Raw genomic sequence first — 21667 nt, forward strand, 5'->3', positions numbered from 1 at the left:
GTATCACCATCATTCATGAAGTTCTACAAATCTTTCTTAAATCAGCATTTAATTTGATTATTCTTTCAGCTACCAGAAACAGCAATATTTATATATATTCAATATTTAAAGATTTGCCCCTAAAATAAGCTTAGAACAAGCTGAACAAAGTCTTCAGATCACGTGTCAGCCTGCTCATACAGATGTTCTCTAAATGGCTCTGGGCAAATTAAGTTTTTTTTTTTTTCTTTAATGTGTCACAGATTAAACATTTAATATTCCAGACCCTTCATGAGAGGACACAGCCAGCTCTGAAACATGAAAAGCTTATTGATTTAAACAATGACAAAATTATAGTATTCCTCTTTAATACTTCAGACATGAGACTTGAGAGGTTTTGTTTGTTTCAATGTTTTTTACGATAAAGTCTGAGAAAACACAAAGGCTTTGATGTTTAAAGACTTTCAGATGGTTAAAGTTTTATTGATTTGAAGTCTCAGAGAATTAATGTAATAATGCAGTGTTAGTTTATTTCTTGTGCCTACTGTTTATTAATAATAGAGATCAAATTGAATGTTAAATCTGTAAAATAGCAAACAAACATTCCTGCGTAAGTCATTCTGTTAATGTGTGTTCATATGAGTAAGCATTTCTGTATTATTGAAATTATTATGTCTATGGTGATTAATTTAGATATTTTATCTCATCTCCTATTTATGATTCACTCAAGTAACAAAACATGATTCTGTATTACTTTAATTATTTTTGTTTAACCTGCAATGTATGATTTATACTTTACAGAGCAGAGCTATAAAAATCAATATTTCTATAAATTGAGTTTTTGTTTGAATGTGGAACCTGCTGTTTTTCGCGGCCTCCAGTAGAGGGCGAAGGAGACCCATGCTTCTGTGAGGAAGGGGGCTCTTCACCCCTCTATCCCGTAGCAGATGTATGTGTCTGGGGCAGGCAGGGGCAGAATGGCAGAATCTGATTAGCAGCCGTAATCCTGGAGCTGTCCAGCAGGTCCAGGCCTCCAGCAGAGAGAGGCAGTGCTCCTGTAGAGCAAGGCAGGGAAGGGGGCCGTCTGGCTGGGCGCTGAGGGCTGGAGATGTGGAACTCTGGGGTGAGATGGGGCTTAAGGTGTGGTGCTAAAGCATAGGGAAGAGAGAGCATGCTGACAAAGCAGGATTTTGGTCTTGCCTCAGTCATTTCCGTCTGTCGGCATACCTGTCCCCTCTCAATGTATGAGTCAGTGTTTTTCTCTTTCTGACAAACACACACATTGGGGCGAGACGACAACTGAGTGGCCATATGCTGGAAAAGACACTCAAGAGAGTGTTTACACTAACATGGATTTTGCCTAAACTATAAGCATGTTTATGTGGCAGGAGTTTATTTTTTATAAAACAATTTTTTAGAAGGATACATTTAAAAATGTTATGTTAACTGACTTAATCTTATTTTTAGCTATAGATATTTTTACTTTGTCCCACACTTTTAATCTTAAACAATGAAAGTTCACAGTGAAATCTATTTATTATTACATTTAAAAAGTTGTTTGTGTGTTTGTGTGTGTGTGTGTGTGTTTGTGTGTGTGTGTGTGTGTGTGTGTGTGTGTGTGTGTGTGTGTGTGTGTGTGTGTGTGTGTGTGTGTGTGTGTGTGTATAAATATATATATATATATATATATTTAGCTATAAATAATAAATAATACATAAATAAATGTATATATAAATATATATCTATTTAGCTAGAAGAAAAAAAATGTTTATATATATATATATATATATATATATATATATATATATATATATATATATATATATATATATATAATATATATATATTTTTATTTTTTTTTTATTTTTTTTACTAGCTAAATAGACAAACGTTTTTCATATAAATTGTATGGAAATTTTACAACTATCCCTTGATTATGATTTCCATCCCTGCCACTAAAGTTTTATCAAAATGTAAATAAATTCTGTACTTGGTAAGCAAGGACAAAAGTGTCAGTCGAGCAATAAGGTACCATTATATAAAACATGTTTAATAACAGGACTTTCAGTATCTGTCATTTCCAGTAAAGGTGTTATTGTGTCAAATTAAGCAGAAAGTGTGAAAATATTATTTAATTGCATGTAATTTAGTAGGCCTATTCTATAAAAAATAGCTGTATTATAGATTAATTATAGATGTAAATACATAGATAGGCGGTTTCAGTGGGCCACTATACGTAAGCTGTCCACCATATTGGAATGGTCAAAGACGGTCTGTCAACATTCAAGAGCAAGTTGACTGTGCATCTACAACCATAGTTAGACATATGAATATCTATATCTGCAATAGACTTCAGCAAATGATTTTGCTAAACTAATACATTAGTACAACAACACAAAAGAGTTAGCTAACATGACATCAAAAATGTACCATAGTAAAAGTAAAAACATTCAAAAGTACAATAGTAAAAACCTGCAATATTGAATTGATACATATAATTCACAAACAAACACATTCTTATGTGAAAGGTTGTCCAAATTCTTTGGGAATTTAAGTCTCTGTGTCTCAGAAGCTGCGCAATGTTGTGGCATCATTGAATCTTACTGTAAGTGGCTATAAGCTGACCGTTCTAAGATGGCGGGTGCGCTGACGTGCCTAGAGCGGTCGAATGGGAAATCTACTTGTACATATCTATGGTGTAAATGACACTGTGGTGGAAGTGAGTTCATGACTTTCAGTAAAAAAATCTTCTGATGCATTTTTTGTTGTATATTGTCAGTAGACGAATTGATTATCATGTGAAATTTTAAGTAAGTTTACGGTTTACTCAGGGTCAAACACCACATGTGCACAATACAACTTGCTTTTGCATCCTTTCTGAAGATTAAAAAAAATAAATCCTAAAATATTTTCTTATAATGTTTTCTTCTTCTTTGTGCAGCCTCTCCAACAGATCAGCATTACTACAATGAGAAACAGCAGTTTGCAGACAGTAAGTAATAAACCATCCAACAATTAACCTTCATGTCAATGAGCATATTAGCTCATTATTTAAGAACATTGGTTTGCATGTTTCTAAAGCTACACTCATCCGATTCCTAATTTAAAATGTGCTTCAAATGCCTGGAAAATGAAGTGCCCCATTAGTGCAAATCTGACAAATATTAAACATCACTCCATTTTTCCCTCCACTTGGAAAAATGGAATGAAAAAAAAATGCTCCCTAAGTCTACAAGTCAAGATGATGGACAATTTGATGACATTTTATCAAGCTTTTGCACAATAAATGTATTTTATAGCAATTCTGTTGACTTCACTAAGGTCTTCAGTAACAACAGTCCCTTTCTAAAAGTATTGTGTTGGTACAGTTGCGGTGTAATACCATAGTAATGAACGATTACAACCTTATATAGTATGTTCTTCAAAGTACTTTAAAGAATACAGTATGGTACCATGTCAAAAACATGCTAATATGGTATTTTTTTGTTCTTTTTTATTTTTTTGTTAAATGTGTTGCCTTGACCATTTCCTTCAGCTTCACATTTCACCATTGCATAAGTTACAATGTTTCTCTTTTCTTTACTCTGTCCGTTAATGTAGTTTATTACAGGACTGACTCTCTAGTTTTATATTTCTTTTTCACATCACTTATGATGTTGTCAGACGTTCACTACCAGTAAGACCAGTGTCTTTCCACTGTGATGCCCAGTTACCTCCTACCCACTCACCCTGCTGGTGGGGTAACTCCCATCACCCTCAAGAGAAACACAAACACCCTTATCAGGAGACACAGACCCGTCCCCCTCTCACCCCCGTCCTGCTCATCTCCCACCCTCTCTCCTTCATTTGCATTCATTTATTTCTGCATCCTCTGTGCTCCTAAAAGGCAGGAGACATTTCTTAATGGTGAAATAATAACAATAAACAAAACAGATTGGATTTGATTGCGGAATCTTTAAGAAAACAAATAACAGACCTCCTCCATTTCCGTGAGTCCCTGTCCCGGATGAACGTATTAATGCATTAATGCAAACGCACACTCACAGATTGAACTCAGCCGAGAATTCTATTAACGTTTCTTTCTCTTTTTTTCCCCCCTTCACTGGTTTGCTCCAGAGGGAAACAGGGACTGAGATCTAAGCAGAAATTTGGGGGGCTTTGTGAGCGGAACGAGGCATTTTGGAGTGGCGTATTTAATGTGTTTAATATGTTATGGTAACTTTGAGTTCTTCCCTCGGGTGACTGTGCTAACTCGGGGAGCGCTGATTGAATGAGACTGTGGCGTTACACTGAATTTAGCCTCTGTTGCACTATTAGTTAATATTTCGCTTTTAAATCCCTTCTGTCTACAACATGACAGAAATAAAAAGGGAGAAAAGTCAATATTCTAGCTAATGAAAATAGAGGAATGTTAAAAGGAGGATGTTTATTATCCACACTTTGCATTGCAGATAAAAGGAAAATATTTTTGGAGTTTGATTGGAAATAAACTCTTTTGCAAGGAAAGACTTGACATAAAAAATGGCATAACCTTTGGGATGAGGCTTTATTTACTTTAAAAAATGTTTACTTTAACTGACTTCATTAAATATTATATTAAATATTTAAATATGTACATGATCATGTTCAATAATAATACACATTTTAAAACATAAATGTTAAAATATGAAAATCCACCATAAAATATGTATTCTTACCTATAATTATACCTTTCTTAACTTTTTAATTAATTTTATTCTCCTTTTCTCCCCCTCAGTTTATATGTCCCATGTGTTTGTACCCTAAGGATTTAATTCTTGAGCTGTCAGCTCAGATTCATTTGTAGGGTGACCTCAGGTGGAGCTGTATTTCAGGGTCAATCCTCTTCGCCCTTAAAAAACCCACAAACACAAAAACACATTCTTCTGGCTGTCTTTTATTGCTTCTTTTTTGCCTCCGATGACGGTGCATTTCATACCTGTGTCCTCTCTTTCTGTCACTCAGGTCGGGGTTACCCATGGTTCCTTAGTAACCGTCGTCCGGAGAAGCTGCGTGATGCCCTAAAGGAACTAGAGGTATTTGTTTACATTTCCTGCAGTCCGATTAACAAATAGAAGCATTCTCTCTCTCTCTCTCTCTCTCTCTCTCCTTTCATAAAGAAAGAGAAAATCCCCCGACCTCTCTCGCTTGCTCTGGCTCTCTCTCAGCACCTGTGTGGGTGCCTCTCTGTCATCGTGGGGGATATTTGAGGGGGATGATTGGGACTGTGAGCTGGCTCTCTCTCTCTCTCTGCCTCTGGCTTTCACACACAAACCTAGCTTTGTTCAGTCCAACTCAGGCTCATTTTTGCTGCCTCTCCATATCTGAAACTGGAAACATCCTTCTAAACCTGACCCTGAAAACACTCAGACGGCATCTACTCATTTCTACTACACATTCTCTGTCTCTCTTTCTCTCAGGAGCTGCTGCAGTCATGCCCAGTCATGAGTGTCAGATGGAGAAGCAAGCAGTGCTGTCAGGTACTTTTACCCAGCATGCACCAGTACCCAGCAGGCATCAGGCCTTCTTGGCATGAGTTGGCTCATGTAGCAGAGGTCAGGCAATGAGCATATGCAGACTGTTTGTGTCAAATACTCTTGGGGAATTTATCTCTGGGATCAAAAAGATTCCCTTCTCAAACACATCACTGTAGCCCAGCGGTTTTCCGTTCACTGTGGATGGATTCTTCAGACACGTGTGCACATTTTTTGCACCTAAAGTGATTGATTTAGGCCATTTTAAAAGGTCAGGGAGATCAAACGTTGTTAAACTGTTTTTTATTTATTTATTTTTTGGTGGTCAGAGATTTTTCCTGCCCAGCAGCAGGGTCTGATTGGACGCTGTGACCTTTATCCGTTGTTCACATGCTATAGAGATGAAATTCCACTTTATTCCAGACAGAATGTTATCAGCCAGCGATTTTTAAAGGAATAGTTCACCTAAAAGTTCTGTCATCATTTACAATACTTTCTCCTATTTCATTTCAAACTAAAATATATTTTGCAGGATGTGTCAGCTGTTTTACCACTTCACAATAAGGTTCCATTAGTAAACTCCTTTAGTTGACATGAACTTAGAATTAATAGTACTTCTACAACATTTACTAATACGTTTTTCAAAATTAAAATGTTATGTTTGTTAACATTAGTTACAACTGTTTTTTTTTTAAATGAACTAACATTAGCAATACATTTGTTATTATTAATCTTTGTTAGTTAATGTTTATTAATACATTAACTAATATTTACAAATGAGACCTTATTGTAAAGTGTCACCCATAAATATATTTCCCATTGAATCTCCAAAAACAACATTAAGAGAGTATTTACAATACTCAATATTTTAAATATTTGTTTAATGCTATCTTTTAACTTTATTTTGCCTCTATGAAATGTTTTGTATTAATTGAATTTTACATTATTTCACATTATTTATGTGGATAAAATGCAATTATAGCTATTTAACATTAGAGTGTAATTAAGAACCAGACCTAAACTGGAAAGATGATCAGATATTTTATTAAAATAAAAATATTATAACTTAATTGAAGTGAACTTAAAAAATAAATAAAGGGAAAATACATTAGCATAGTTACTTCAGGAATAAAAAAAAATACTGTTTTAATTACATTTTAAACTGCAAATATTAATTTCAGAAATTATAAAGTTACATTTCCCAACCATACTTAAAAGTAATCAATAAAATCCAGTGGTTTAATCCAGCTTTTCTGAAGCTATATGATCATATTGTATATGACATTTGATGAACATGTCAGTATTTAATTCATTCACTCTCAAATGAAAACATTGATTAACACACACACACACACACACACACACACAGACTACATTAATCATGGCGCCACAAACCTCTGTCGCACAACTAATGTCAAACCTCTTTGGTTCTCAAATTTCCAAATGTCATGATGTTTATAGTTTGTAGCATTTAATGTAGTCTTTGTATGCTTGCATTGAACAGTGTTTTGATTTGGAGCTTGAAACTTCCTTCAAAATATTGTCTTTTTTACTCTACATAGTAAAAAGAAAGGTTTAGAATGATACAAGGATGGATAAATGACAGAATATATATTTGTCTGTGTGAAGAATTCCTTTGAATGTATTCTTGTTGTATATTTACAGTCATTAAGTCCCATACAGTGTGAATGTGTAATTGTCCGTTACTGTGTGTAGATGCTGTTGAGATCAGGTGTGTTGGTGACCCTTATCCTGGGTGGAGCTCAGGTTGAACGAGTGGCCATTGACAGAACGCTGGTGGGGCGACTACCCACTGACACCATCAGCGACGGTGAGCAAACGGGCACTCACACACTACCCTTCCTCTCTTCTCTTTTCTTTCCCTCTTCTTGTCTCTCCCCCTCTCTTTGCAGTTTCGCTCACTGCTCATTTTCCCAGCATGGGCCTGGGCTGCACGCACACCCACAGGTCACGAGCGGCAGTCCCTTCTGTTTCTCCTTTTTCCGTTACTCCCAGAGGAAGTTCGGAAATCATGGACAAATGCACACATACACACACACACACACACACACATGCGCATTGAGGTTCCTCCTGAATCTCAGGGGAATCTGGCATTGCTCCCTGTCTTATTTCTGGTTTGTGAAATTGGACACTCTTCCAAATCTGCTAATTATTTTCTCATATCATTTATTGTTTAGAGCTTATATGGCTAAAGCACTCTGTGCCAGGTCTCTAGATACCTGACAAACCTCTCTTGCTCTTTCTCTCTCTCCCTCTGTCAGCCCACCCCTTCCCTTTTCCTAGTAGCCCCCCATAGAGTGCCATTCAGGCCCCCAGAGCCCCTAATTACCAGAGTAATTATGTGTGTGTGTCTGAGAGAGAGAGAGAGAGAGAGAGAGAGAGAGAGAGAGAGAGAGAGAGAGAGAGAGAGAGACAGAGAGAGAGAGGGATCGAGAGAGAGAGAGAGAGAGAGAGAGTGTGGGTGGGGGTGCCAGGAAGGCTTCTGCATCTGTCACTTATTCAGTGAGTTTCACACAGGCAGTCAGACCTGTTTTGGCCTTGATGACGTTACTTCATGAGTGCTGTAGTACAAAGAGAGAGATTTAAAAAAAATTGATTAGCCTGTGATTGTGAAGAACACGCTTTTTGGCCCAAAACTCATCTGTAATTAATCTATAGCTGTTTCATTAGCACAGTCACAGGTTAAAAAGATTTTTAAAAGATTTATATGGACAGCCAAACAATGATATAAGAGGCATGTGGGTATACATATATATACCCACATGCTATATATAAATTATTATTATTATTATTTTTTTTAGGAAACTCCCAAATTAATTTTAGGTAAAAACAGCTTTGGTTTTTTTGAGTACATTAGTGACACCCAAAACGTAATAATGACCTACTATTTAAATATTCGCCATTATATAATTTTTATTTCTAGAAATTAAATTCTCTGCTGGTAAGCGTTTCAGACAGCGATGTAAACAAGTTTTAAAGGAATGGCGTATTAACTAACTAAGCAGATTTAGAGGAATTTATTGATTTATTCTGCTAACCCGCTGCTCATATGTTCCAAAACCTGTTTACTAGCCCCTGGACACAAATTTGGATTTTTTTTTTTTTTTTTTGCAGGGATTATCATGGAATCTTCCCATTAATTTGGCCATGATTACTGAACACTAATACATGGGTATTTTCTCAGAAATGTTTTTAATCTTTTAAAAGCATGTTGAGTATTACATACTCTTTTTTCTTTTTCTTTTCTAAAGGGAAAAAGTGTATCATTTACATTTTAGCTTTTTCAAATCGCTCTTGAGCCTCTTAAAGTAAGTGGCTAAACTAAAACTTTGGTTTAAGCAACAGTTATTCCTTTTAAATTCCAAAGTAGATTTATTTTTTAAACACGCATTATATCAGTTTTAAGATTTTTTTTCAAAATCAAACATACATGCTTTCTTTGTTATTAAAGACTTGCTAAAGTAAACCTTAAAAAAATGATGGTGAAATATTGCATTTTACACGCTATTCCTTTGAAATTAGCTCCCTGTTTTATGCTTGAATGTGAGATGATTCATAATTACTGCAGAAGCGCTGATATTCCGTCTCTAATTGCTGTTCAGGTTGGAAATTCCAGCCCTGAATATCATCCTCAACTAAACCTGCTTCTCTGAATGGCTTGTATTAATTTTTTCTGCCGTTTAATTGGTTTCATAAACAGATTAATTTTTTAGGAAGGGAAGGTTAATTGCTAATCACAGTGTGGAGAGCTTGTCAACAGTTTCACTGCAAATGTCTCTCTTTAACATGAAAGCTGCATACCCTACAGGCTTTACAGTCTCTCTCTCTCTCTCTCTCTCTCTCTCTCTCTCTCTCTCTCTCTCTCTCTCTCTCTCTCTCTCTCTCTCTCTCTCTCTCTCTCTCTCTCTTTCTTTTCTGTGACTCCTTATTAGGGTCTTAAACTACTGCTCTGATTCACTTATGAAAATTATTCATTATGTGCATTTCTGTGTGTTTGGGTCAGATTTTACCTACATTGTAGGGACCAAATGTCCCTTTAAGGATAGTAAAACCTGAAATCAGAACTCATGAAAATGTTAACTACCATTGGGGTAATTTGGGATACATCGTCCTTTGGAAAAATGATTTGTAACTATAATACATTGAGTTGTATTTTTTTTGTAAATGCAAAAAGCTTTTCTGTTTGGGAAAAGTTAGGATTTAAGTCAGTCTGTAGTGAATATAATGCATTTTATATTTTATCAATAGAAGTACAGAGTGTTCTTGTTTAGATAGCAAAGTAAACGTGTGCACGTTTGTCTTCTCACCAGGTCATATGAGTTTTGACATTTGACCTTACTCTGTGCTTTTCAGCGGTGATTGGCGATCGCTTCCTGCTGTTCTCACTGATGGAGAGGAGTCAGGTGTGTCAGGTTTACCTGAACAGGAAGAACCAGAGCTCACCTGAACCAGCACGACACATAGAGAAACTCACAGCTGCAGAGATTAAGGTAGCACACATACACATGCACATACCTTTTACACACACATCTATTGAAAGCTCACCCAAACACACACACACACACACACACACACACACACACACACACACACACACACACACACACACACACACACACTTTTTCAATACTCACACATTAGCACATTTTAGGAGGAAAGGCAGTACAGCCTCTCCTGCTTTCAATTAAAACGCTTTAATGAGGCTGGTCTGGCTCTTTCCACAGGGCTTTTAGCTCTAATAATTGCCTGGCTTTACTTGCTTTCTTTTACCACTGGGACAGGTAACACTGTGATTACTGGAGCTCTTTCCTAATGCACACCTGTGGGGAACATCACGTCCAAACACACAATTCTCTCTTTATAGAGAGATCACATCCTTAATGACAGTACATCCATATATGCCTTAGAAAATGTTCTTCCCTCTGTCTCTGTTTTTTTGTTAAATGACAGAAATGTTTTAAAGGTTTTTTTTTGTTTTTTTTGTTTTGAAGGATAGATGGTTGCAGATCATTGTGAACATCCTGTATTAACTGTTATACATCATCTAAATATAAAAAAGTGTTAAAAAAAATTAAAACACTATCATTTTACATAACTATTATTTTTTGGCAAGACTACATAAAGATGTTTCATGAGATTACAGATGTTTCTTCAGACATTGCTAGTTCCTGAACAGGAAGAACACATTTGTTGTATTTATTTTTAGATAAATTAAATTTTGGAGTTTGAAACATTTACATTTGCATTTATGCATTTTTGGCAGATGCTTTTAGCCAAAAAAGCTAAATGTATTTCTTTTACCATATATTTTTTTGTATTAACCTTTTTAAGAGTTTGGGCTCAGCATGTTTTTGTTGTTGTTTTGAAAGAAATGAATACTTTTATTCAGCAAGGTTGCATTATATCAATCAAAAGTGACAGTAAAGGCCTTTATATTGTAACAAAATGTTTTTTAATAAATGCTGTTTTTTTATGTATCACAGTTTCCACAAAAATATTAAAAGCATAACTGTTTTTGACATCGATGATAATAAGAAATGTTTATTGAGCACCAAAACAGAATATTAGAATGATTTTTGTGATGTGATGCTTAAGCTAAAACATAGCTTTACCATTACAAATATAAACTGCATTGTAAGATATAATAAAATAGAAAAGTTATTTTAATTGTGTAATAATATTTCACCATATTATTTTATAACTAATATTAGTTAGATCAAATACCCTATTGATCAAATATATGCAGTCTTGCTGAGCATGAGAGACATTACATACCCCAAACTTAAAACAGTATTGTGTAAATATTATTTGTTCTTGCCCTTCCTGGCAATTGTCTGCATTACCTTAGCTCTATGCTCTTCTGTTTGAGCTAGAGGAACAGAAGATGTTCTATCTATATTATTAAATGTGACCATTATTATCGTTTTGTAAAATTGGTCACAGCCATGAAGTTTGTCGCTAGCAGAGCAGTGGTGTAGGGGTCGGAGGGTGGGGTCAAGTCCATCTCCTCCTTTTTAGGGGAAATAAAGGTGATCACTTTATTCTTTATCCCTCATCCCATTCATTCTCTGGCTTTCCAAAGCAACTTGTCTAAAAATTCATAACGGAATTTAAGAAAAAAAAATCTTTATTCGTCTTCTTTTTGAAAGCATTAACCTCATTTTAATGGGCCGGAGACCAAGTGTGCGGAGATCACAATTTGGATGGGTCTGATTATGGACTAAACACAATACATAAATACATCAGGCTCTTAACACCCTCCGCACCCGAACATTATCGCATTACTGGAGCGCTTTGTTGCGACGGCAGCCTGAGTATGAAAGCAATCTCTCCTGCGGTGTGGCTGGCTCCAGCAGCATGGCTCTGATAAGGGGGGACCGTACGCCCCCCTCCCGCTCGACACCACCCCCGCCCACCACACCCCCCCATCCCAGCCCGGCCGGCCCCATCCACTGCCTGCTCCACTGGACTAAGCTTTGAGCCTAATCCTCCAGAAAGAGGGTCTGATTATTGCTGACCAGCAAGCACAGGCAAGATGGGGAATCAAGTTTTGGGGGGAGGGCAGAAAGAGACAGAGAGATGAATGTTATTTTCCCACAGTCTGCATTGGTTTATTTTGTTTTTGTTTGTTTATTAATCTTATATAAATCATTTTCATGGTAGATGATACTTAACATGCAAGATTAGTCTATACAGACGCAATGTGAAGGTCAAGGTTAAATGATGAACAGTTTTTGTTGTCATGGGCAGACTGTGGTACATTTCTAGTCCTCCCTATTGTGCACAGATAGAGTTGTTGACATAAAGAGAGACTCCATGTTTGCTCTCTTGATAAGGCCTTTCAGAATGAAGTATATGGAAATGACTGCTATTATGTTGCATGAATAGGCACTGGCTCTATAAGAGCCATATCGTATTTTCATGCCATTTATTTGTACTGTGGGCTGCATTAAGGGTCTGGAGAGAAAAAACCCCAGCTTTAAAACCTCAGCCTAGAACTGCTGAAATAGCACATGATGAGCCATTGCAGATATGAGATGGAGTTTAATGCAGCGGCATAAGACAGTGGTGCAGGCAGGAGAGAATATCTCTTCATACTGCACTGTTATTGCTATCCCATAAACAGATAGTGGATTTAACGCCCTTTCAAAGGAACTAGTTTTGAATACATCAATTATTATGTCTATGTTGAGGCTAGACAGTGTGATCACAATTGAGTGATTAAAGCTGTTTGTGCATCAGCCAAACAGCAGGTGTGTCTCAATCAGGTGCAGCTCATTTTAATGAAATTTGGTAGTCAGACTTAGTCAGCAGCAAAAAATACTGGCCTTTGTTCATTAGAAGCCTGTAATTTTGGGTGGTTTTTGGGATTGATCTGTGCTGCAAATTTGTGTATTGTCATTTGATTTTTATATTGGCATCATTCGATAGCCATTATATTGAGTCATTACATAATAGATCAATGTTTAAAACTAAGTTACTGGTAAGTTTAAATTCAGAGTTTGATTTGGTGGGAAATATTAGGCTTATGTAATTTTGTCCTTGTGTATGTTTGTCATTTCCAAAAGGAAAGAATTATCAAATATTATAGTGACTTACTTGATCAGATGACACATTTTTCAGAGATACTGAAGTTTGATTAGGTGTAGATGGTTCTTGTGGAAGCCCATTTCCACCTCTAAGTTAAAAAAAGGGGAAAACATATTTAATGTAATATGATATAATTAAACAAAATGAGTTTGAAAAACAAACAAAGTCCCAATAACAGTACGAGAGAAACACTTTATTATTCATAATTATTAGTTATAGAGTGGCAATTATAATGTTTTTTCCATAGGAATTTCCTTTTTTTTTTTTTCTTGTCAAATCCGATTCCAGTTCATTCTTGCCACACTGTGGTTTATGAAAGTGAAAGCATCTAGAGATCTTATTAGCAGTCATACAAATACCTTGTTACCTTCAAACACCTCGCCAAGTGCAGAACAAATGCGTCTAATTCAAATGAACGTAATAAAAACCCCAACAAAAAAATAACAATGCCCTGCTTCCTGAAACAGCTCAGGCCACATGAATAAAGCAGCATGCAGCTGTAATGTGTTATGCAGAGGAGTTGAGGCCATGTTTTATAGATGTTTTGTGCTCCGATTCCTTTACGGTTGTTGTTCTTCCGCAGGTTTCAGTGGTGGACTTACCTGGCGGGGGGCGCCGCATGGAGCGCCGCATGGGGCTGAACCGGACACAGGATGTGGCTGTGTGCTGGTGGCCGCTCTGTAACGAGGAGGTTAGGCCTTGGTCTCCCATCCCTAGTGCAGCGAACAGGGCCAACCTGGTGCTGCTCGCCTGCTCGGATACCCCAGGGCTTACGGTAAGCAGCCAGACACTCATATGGCTTCAGGGTTGGCCTTTTATCTCGTTATTATATACTAATATTTTTTTGGGGTGATGAAATGATGTGAGATTTTGAATAAATTTGAAGGTCAGATAATAACCAGGGTGTGACCTGTATATAAATAATATAAATACTTTTAATAATGCCCTCACAAATCTCCACTGCTCAAGGTTCTCAATCCCCTTTTCACTCCAATCTTTTTGTCCCGTTGTACTTTTCTTTTTTCTCTTTTGTCATGCTTTACCAATCACCATTGTTTATCTCAATGAGGTGCTGTAACTCACAGACTGTTCACATGAACTTTTTCTTCAGCTAACCTTTGACCTTCATGTGTAGCTCTTTCATTGTAGAATGTATTCTACTCTCCAGTGAATCTGCAGTTATGCAACAACTACAGAGTTTGTGATTCTAAAAATATTAAGCAAATAGAATAGAATTGCCTGCATTAATCCATCATCAAAGGTACCCCTCATTTTATGCTTGCATTACAATGGATAGCACGTCTTGGACTTACTGATTTCTCGCAGTAGCAAATCTAATCTAAAGTGTGACCATTTTTTTTTTGAGTAATACAGTTTTTATTGTATTTAGCTGATGATCTGAACATGTCAGCACCATGAAGTGATACAATACTTCATGCAACATGAAGTTTTTGTTTCCAGAGTACTAAAGTACTTTAGTACTTTTTGTGTAAAACTTTTTTACTGAGGAAAAGAAAGAGTAGCTTTCAAGAACCACTTATAACACTGTCCAACCACTTCTCCATCTCTCCATTTGTACTGTACATTCCTTCTTTTTCCTGCCTCTCAGCGTTGTTTAATATTGAATGGTGATGATTCAGAAATCAGCAAGCAATGCTTAAGCTCCCAATGTGGCACTCTGGTTTTAAACATATGCAAAATCTTTACTCGCAGGGAAGGGAATGAGATAGATGAGCAAACAGAGTGGCGTTTCCAATTGCAAATGCACCAAATGAAAACAATCAAGCGGTGGAAAAATCCTAAATAAAAAAATAAAGGGGGGGGGGGGGCAGCGTGGAACGACGCTGGATTGCTCTGGTTGGAAAAGAACCCTGGATTTATCCTGGGCCTTCACCTATTTATTTTCCTCTCTCTCTCTCTCTCTCTCTCTCTCTCTCTCTCTCTCTCTCTCTCTCTCTCTCTCTCTCTCTCTCTCTCTCTCTCTCTCTCTCTCTCTCTCTCTCTCTCTCTCCCTCTCTCGCTCATTTTTCTATGGTAAAAAAAACATTAAAGTGTCTCTCGCCTTCATCGTTTCTAATTAAAGTGTTTGTTGTCATTTTCAGATCCGTGGTGTGAAATCAAGCTAGCAGTTTATGTAAGACGCGAGCGGTGAATCAAACGGTTCGCTCGGCGCACAGACACACACTTCAATCAATTCTGCCTCATATATATGTTCCCTTTGTTAAGTTTGCTATCTGCATGCTAAACCCATTTTCTGCTTAGTCTTCAGCATTTAAAAAGTACGCTTTCTTTCCCTATGTGGTCTTAATTCTTACCCCTCGCAGATAAGCACTGCCAAGAGACACACCGGGAAAAACACTCGTGCACACACACTTATTTATGCAAACGTTTAACATTTTTAATCAATTCCCCTGTTCCTGGAATTTAATGATTTTAATAAAAAGAATTTTTATAAATACACTTAACTTATTATGCATGTTGAGGTGGTTATGTTTTCAGCAAGCATTTGATATCTCTCTTTTTTCTTTTTTTGATAGTTGTTTTGCATATTGAGTTGGTTGTTGTTATGTTTTCTGTACGCATTAGATGTTGTTGAATATCCTGTTATCTCTCTCAGAACACTTCTCTTTTCATTCGTTTGATCTGCATATTTACCAGGCGTCTGTACTCTATTTACAAATGGCCACATTTCTTATGTCTTAAACGAAAAGCATGTTATGCTTTTCATCGAGTGTGGAATAATAGCAGAAAATGATAGTTTTACAGTTTTAAGGCCTGTTTGAAAAGTACTCCAGACATCAAACATGGACCATGGAGTCAGTGACTTTCAGGGCGGAGCTAAACAATATTTTAAAGGAATTTCTTGAGGAAATTTGATGGCCGAACTATTTTAAAGAGTTTTTGTGTGATACAAACCATAACATAAGTGTGCATGTTTATGTTTCGTCAGTGTTCCTTTTGATGATGATCCTAAAGGAATTGCTCATAACAATCAATGGTTGCTATGGTTACATCAGTTTGCTTCAATGCTTGGGGTTGGTAAAAAATTTTTTAAGTACAGTAAAAGCGAAATTGTGAATTATTATTATTATTATTATTATTATTAATATAATATTATATTAATATATTTTAAAATATTATTATTATTATTATTATTATTATTATTAATATATTTTAAAAGGTAATGTATTCCTGTGATGGCAATGCTGAATGTTCAGCATCATTACTCTGGTCTTCAGTGTCACATAATCCTACAGAAATCATTCTAATATGCTGATTTGCTGCTGTTTAAGAAATATTTCTTATTTTTATCAATGCTGAAAACCATTGTGCTGTATAATATTTTATGTGAAAACAGTAATACATTTTTTCAGGATTATTTGGTGAATATAAGTTCAAAAACCTTTTGTAACATTTAAATGTCTTTACTATCATTTTTGATCAATTTAATGCATCCTTACTGAATAATTAACATCTTACTGACTCCAAGTTTTGAATGGTATTCACGCCAGTTTTGACACGGCCTTTTTTTTCTGAGGTATTTATCCTTATGCTGAATTTATTCCCCTTTTTTGAATGTATTTATTATTCAGTGACACTTTGTTGGAGTTGATTTGATTCTAGAAGGCTCATGTGGAATGGTTTCAATCTCTGTCACTTTTCCACACATGGCTGCTGTTATGATTCCAAGCCATGTTATATATGAAGAGAAAAGGTCCGAGTGGAATGTGATTTCCCGGGTTAAATTCTTGGGCATGTGCAGGTGCAGTAGAGCGAATGCTTCTGTGTTGATTTCATGCCACAGCGGCCTGACAAGCATCTGAGTAGCACACACACACTTACACACACCAGAGCGGAGACTCAGCAGCAAGAACTTTCATAGATTGCCTTCATCATCATCTCCCTTTCTCTCTCTCTCTCCCTCTCTCTCACTGTTTGCTCTCTGAGCTGGAAAATTGGCTCAAAGAGCTCTACTGCTGTGAACAAGGCCTGCTGCTCAGCTGGACCTCTTTGGGTTTATCTTTCAAGCTGCAAAAGAAAGTCCAGAGAAGAGAAGAAAAGAAAAGAATAGTTTTGACCAGTGACTGAAACCAATAACTAACAGAGACTCACTTACCACTGTTCTCTCTCTCTCTCTCTCTCTCTCTCTCTCTCTCTCTCTCTCTCTCTCTCTCTCTCTCTCTCTCTCTCTCTCTCTCTCTCTCTCTCTCTCTCTCTCTCTCTCTCTCTCTCTCCTTTGCCCCCCCCACACACACACACACACCACCCAACCTCCCCAACTCACCAAGATGCCGTTTGTCTTTGTGAAATTGAATCTGTCATTGTTTCAGCAGCAGCTGTGGGATTTGCAATGTTTGTGTGTGTGTGTGTGTGTGTGTGTGTGTGTGTGTGTGTGTGTGTGTGTGTGTGTGTGTGTGTGTGTGAATGCAGGTCTTAAGAAGGATCACTCTGTGAAGATGTTAAAACCTTTGTGGCGGGTGGGAGAAAGACACTCGAAATGTCCCCCAGTGCTGAGGCAAACACACTGCCTCTCAACCAGCTCTCCTTTATTTCTTCACCTTTTTGTTTTTGTTTAGTGGTACCGTGGCAAAGAGCTTAGCGCCTTTTCTCTATGGCTATCCGTTACTACTAAACCGGATAAACAAGTGTGAGGATTGTGCAATTTCTCAGTAGTTCCTGATGGCACTTGTGGTCCTCGATTTTACACTCACAACAATGTACAATGGTATTTAGGGGTAATAGCGTTTAAATGTGTGTATTATTAGCCTGAAGAGTATCTGTAGCACTACCTAGCAAGGTATTAGCAAAGCATTAGCCTTGCAAGGTCACATATTCTGGCCTGAGCAGCGAGCTGACTGCCTTAAAATGGCCCAGAAAAGGTGTTCAACCTAGCCCTAGCTAGGTTTTACTAGCTCAGTGCTGACGGGGTCAGAATTATCGTAGTATTAGCCAAAGCAGTTGGGGCGTTGGTCTTTTGCTAGCATGGTCAGTGGGGTGTTGGTTCTTAGCCCGGGCCCAGCTGTGGACAGGCCCAGAGTGGGGGCCTCTGTAGCTGGGGCAGGTGTGTCTCAGCGGGGCCTGGCTCTGTGGAGATCTGGCACTGTTCCGGATCTCCCCTCTGTGCTGTCAGCAACTCCTCTCCCGCCCTCTCACTAAACCCCTCTCACCCCCTGGGGTGCAGCGGGAGTTGGCCCAGGGGGGATTACAGCTAAAAAAAAGACAAAAAAACTCATCCCCTGCTTTCACAGAAACCATCGGCAACCCGCTTAACTCAGTCTCCTACGCTGGCGCGCACGCCACGGTTCTGTGCCAGCCCATCGCTCTCAGTCTCTCTGTCACCACACCATCTGCACCAGAAACACACATACTACAGGTAAACCCGAACTTCCTGCGTGCTGCTGTCTGATAGGGCATTTTTAAGCTGTTTGTGTGCACATTTTGAGGTAAAATCTCCAAACAAATTTGCTCAACATGTGTGTTGGGCCTGTGATTTCTACTGTCTCAGGGATGAGGAGCCCATGCTGAATATTTACTTTTGAAAGTTCTAGTTTCCATGTGTTTTTTTCATGGCTGTCTGTGTCTTTCTTTTGTTCTTTTGCTTTTCATCGTAATCTTTTCATCGTAATCTTTTACTTTTCTCATATATAATTATTTTACAATCCTTTTTTTGTGGATTGTATTAGAATCATGGCATAAGCAGGGTACATGCTTTGACACATTGAGCTGTGTTGCTCAAAGCTTTTTTTATGTAATTGGTTTATAATTCATATTTTAAGATGATTCAGTCACCATTTCACTATAATGTCATATTATGCACTAAGACTTTTTTTGGATAAAAGTCAAAGAGTTAAGGTGCTCAAATTGGTGTCACATTACCTGATCCTCTTCTCATTACTTCCTATTATTTTTCTCCTCATTATTTATATTCCAACTATACTACCGCACACCATAAATAAACTTTAAATTTAGAAAAAAAAATTTGATTGTAATTTACAGTCAAGTACAATTATATGTGTTGTATATTTGTAATTGTGAATTTCTGCATTGGTCATAAAATCTTATCTGTCTGTTGTGACAGATGAGAACGGTAAAAGTATGTGAACCCTTGGTTTCAGCAGAAATGACCAAAACATTTCCTGTAATTGTAGATCATGTATGCAAAACCAATTTATAAAGAAATTCAAATAATAAAGCCAAGGGTTCATATATTTTTTCCAAAACAATACTTGTATAACTATCAAATGAAATACTTAACTTTTTACTCTGTTTCTCTCTGTGTAGGTTTTGAGCTCTGTCCGAACTGATGGGAACCCCATTGACTGCAGATTTAGTCTGACCCAACCCTACCATGTCCTGACTGTTGAGCTGCACCAAGAGGCCAAAGACTCCACGTCTGAACTGCATGAGGAGGCTCAGCCTCCTAATGTCCAAATCTGTGTGTATGAATCTGCTCATGGACGCCTCCAGCGTCTGTCTGGCACTCCTCTATCCCTCACATCCAAACCCATTACCTGTAGTCGCGATCCATTGGAGCGCTGGGTTCTCCTGGGGCTTCAGGACTGCTCTGTGGTAATTTTCGACCCACTGACAGGCGTCACACAGTGGGCCATCTGCTCCATGGTGCCAGCGGTGGTAGCATGGCATCCTTCAGGAGCTCTGCTGATGGTGGGTGGAGGTCAAGGCGAGCTCCAATGCTTTGATATGGGGCTCTCGCCTCTCCCTCTGCGTTTAGTAAGTGAAGAACCAGTCCCCAGCTCTGCAGGCCCCAGCCTGCAGCTCTCTCGTCACATGAAAACCTCAGAGGGGCTAGAAGGGATCCAATGGGCCTACTGTCCGATTTCCCAGGGAAACGAGGGTCTGGAGGCACATGATTTACTGCTGCTTCGATTTCATGGAGGGCCTCTTGCTGCGCTGAAGCTAAGACTGGGTCAGTGGGAACTTTGTGTAAATTTAATGTGCACTACATTTAATCAATTTTGGAATAATACTGTAACATAAAATGTGGAAAAAATTTAAGCACTGTGAATACTTTCCGGATGCACTGCAAAAAAATTCTAAAAATCTTTCGATCTTTCTATAATATTTTATGTCACAATCTTCATGCAATTTGGCAAATCTAGTGATTAGTTCTTCCAAAAGTGATCAATGTAGCAAACCGTTATCTTGTGTAGGACACAAAGCCAGTCAAATCAAATAAGAGCTTGCCCGATCAAGAGAGCGCGTGCTGTTATTGTAATATACATCGGAGTGTGGGTGTGCCATTTGAGATTGTGTTCATTGTAGACTTGTAGAAGACGTTTAAAGAAATGGCAGAGGCAGGGGCCAAGTCTTCTGAGCTCACTCAATACCCACCCTTGGGCTGCCACCTCCAGGTGCATTCCGGGATGCATTTCTTCGATAAATCATTTACAGTGGCTTACGGTCCCTCAGGGCACCAGATAAAGTTTGCCAATCAAAACCTAGCCCTTACCTAGAGTTTAATTTTGACTTTGGAAGTGAATGTGACTCCCAGCGACTCTGTCAAAGTTTTAAATGGAGAGCGTCAGCAAGAGAAAGAGTTTTCTACGAGAGAGAGAGGTAGAAAGCAAGGGAGGGTGGAAGGGAGAGAGAGCGGCAGCAGTTCCCTCTCCTCTTATCGCGTGCCAAGGTTTTGATGAAGAAAGCAAACGCACATCCTTTCCAACTGATAATTTGGAGCAGCTAGTGAGCAGCGCTTGTTTGCCCATTTGTCTATTTATTTGTTTGTGAATGTGTTCGTTGGGCTTGTCTTGCTCACTCGCCCATATTTATTGACTTATATCTCCAGAACTGCTACATGATGAAGCGAGTGAATCGGACGCACACAAGATGAAAGAGTTGGCAGACCTCCAGTCTTCCCAAGGAAGCAGCTCTTTCTTTTTCTTTCACTCACCCTCCCTTCTTTTTTTCCTCTCCTCCCTGAGTTATCTCATCTGGGCACGCGCTCGGCACAGGAGAGCTTCTGTACAGAGTGGATACTGGGGGCAGCTGGCCGGCACACTCTGAGAAAGTGGGGGGAAAAAAGTAAGTGAGGGAGAAACAAGATTAATTTAAAGGAGAGGAATTTGCACAGCATTGCAGTTTGGAGCCCTTTCGTTGCATCACATAGGACACCCTGTTTGTTTTGGCTGTGTCAGATTATGCCGATACATATACACACATACACCATACACGCACACAAATATATATATATTATACAGTACTCTGCAAAGTCTTAGGCATGTTAATATTTTTTTAGTTTTAGGCCAGTGCCATTAATTGTAATAATGCAGTGAGATTTGTTTATACACATAGAATCTGATAACAGCTGGTACGCTCCACACAGAGATCTGATCTCATCATCACCGAAGTCCATCATATGGGATTACATGAAGAAACAGAAAGAACTGAGAGAGACTAAATCCATAAGAATTAAGGCAACGTCTCCATTCCAACGCTTGAAGAAACCTACCTGCAAGTGTACCTGGACAAAAGCTGTTTAAACGCAAAAGGGTGGTCACAATTGATCAATAAAATATATTTGTGACGTTATTTTTGAAAGCAATCCCCACTTTACAACATTTACA

The 21667-nt window shown here is 38.0% G+C and overlaps 1 protein-coding gene across 3 annotated transcripts in view; it reads left to right on the forward strand.

Moving 5' to 3' along the window:
* Positions 1-21667, forward strand: part of wdpcp (WD repeat containing planar cell polarity effector) — a 76273-nt gene that overhangs the window by 32870 nt on the left and 21736 nt on the right. For all 3 annotated transcript variants that reach the window (XM_067455532.1, XM_067455531.1, XM_067455533.1), the window contains 7 exons: positions 2921-2971; positions 4963-5033; positions 5418-5477; positions 7188-7302; positions 9846-9982; positions 13666-13857; positions 19365-20010. In XM_067455532.1, the coding sequence (XP_067311633.1) occupies positions 2921-2971; positions 4963-5033; positions 5418-5477; positions 7188-7302; positions 9846-9982; positions 13666-13857; positions 19365-20010 (1272 nt within the window). The remainder of the gene's footprint in view (positions 1-2920; positions 2972-4962; positions 5034-5417; positions 5478-7187; positions 7303-9845; positions 9983-13665; positions 13858-19364; positions 20011-21667) is intronic.

The sequence above is a fragment of the Pseudorasbora parva genome, chromosome 10, assembly GCF_024679245.1.
Source record: "Pseudorasbora parva isolate DD20220531a chromosome 10, ASM2467924v1, whole genome shotgun sequence".
Classification (NCBI taxonomy): Eukaryota; Metazoa; Chordata; class Actinopteri; order Cypriniformes; family Gobionidae; genus Pseudorasbora; species Pseudorasbora parva.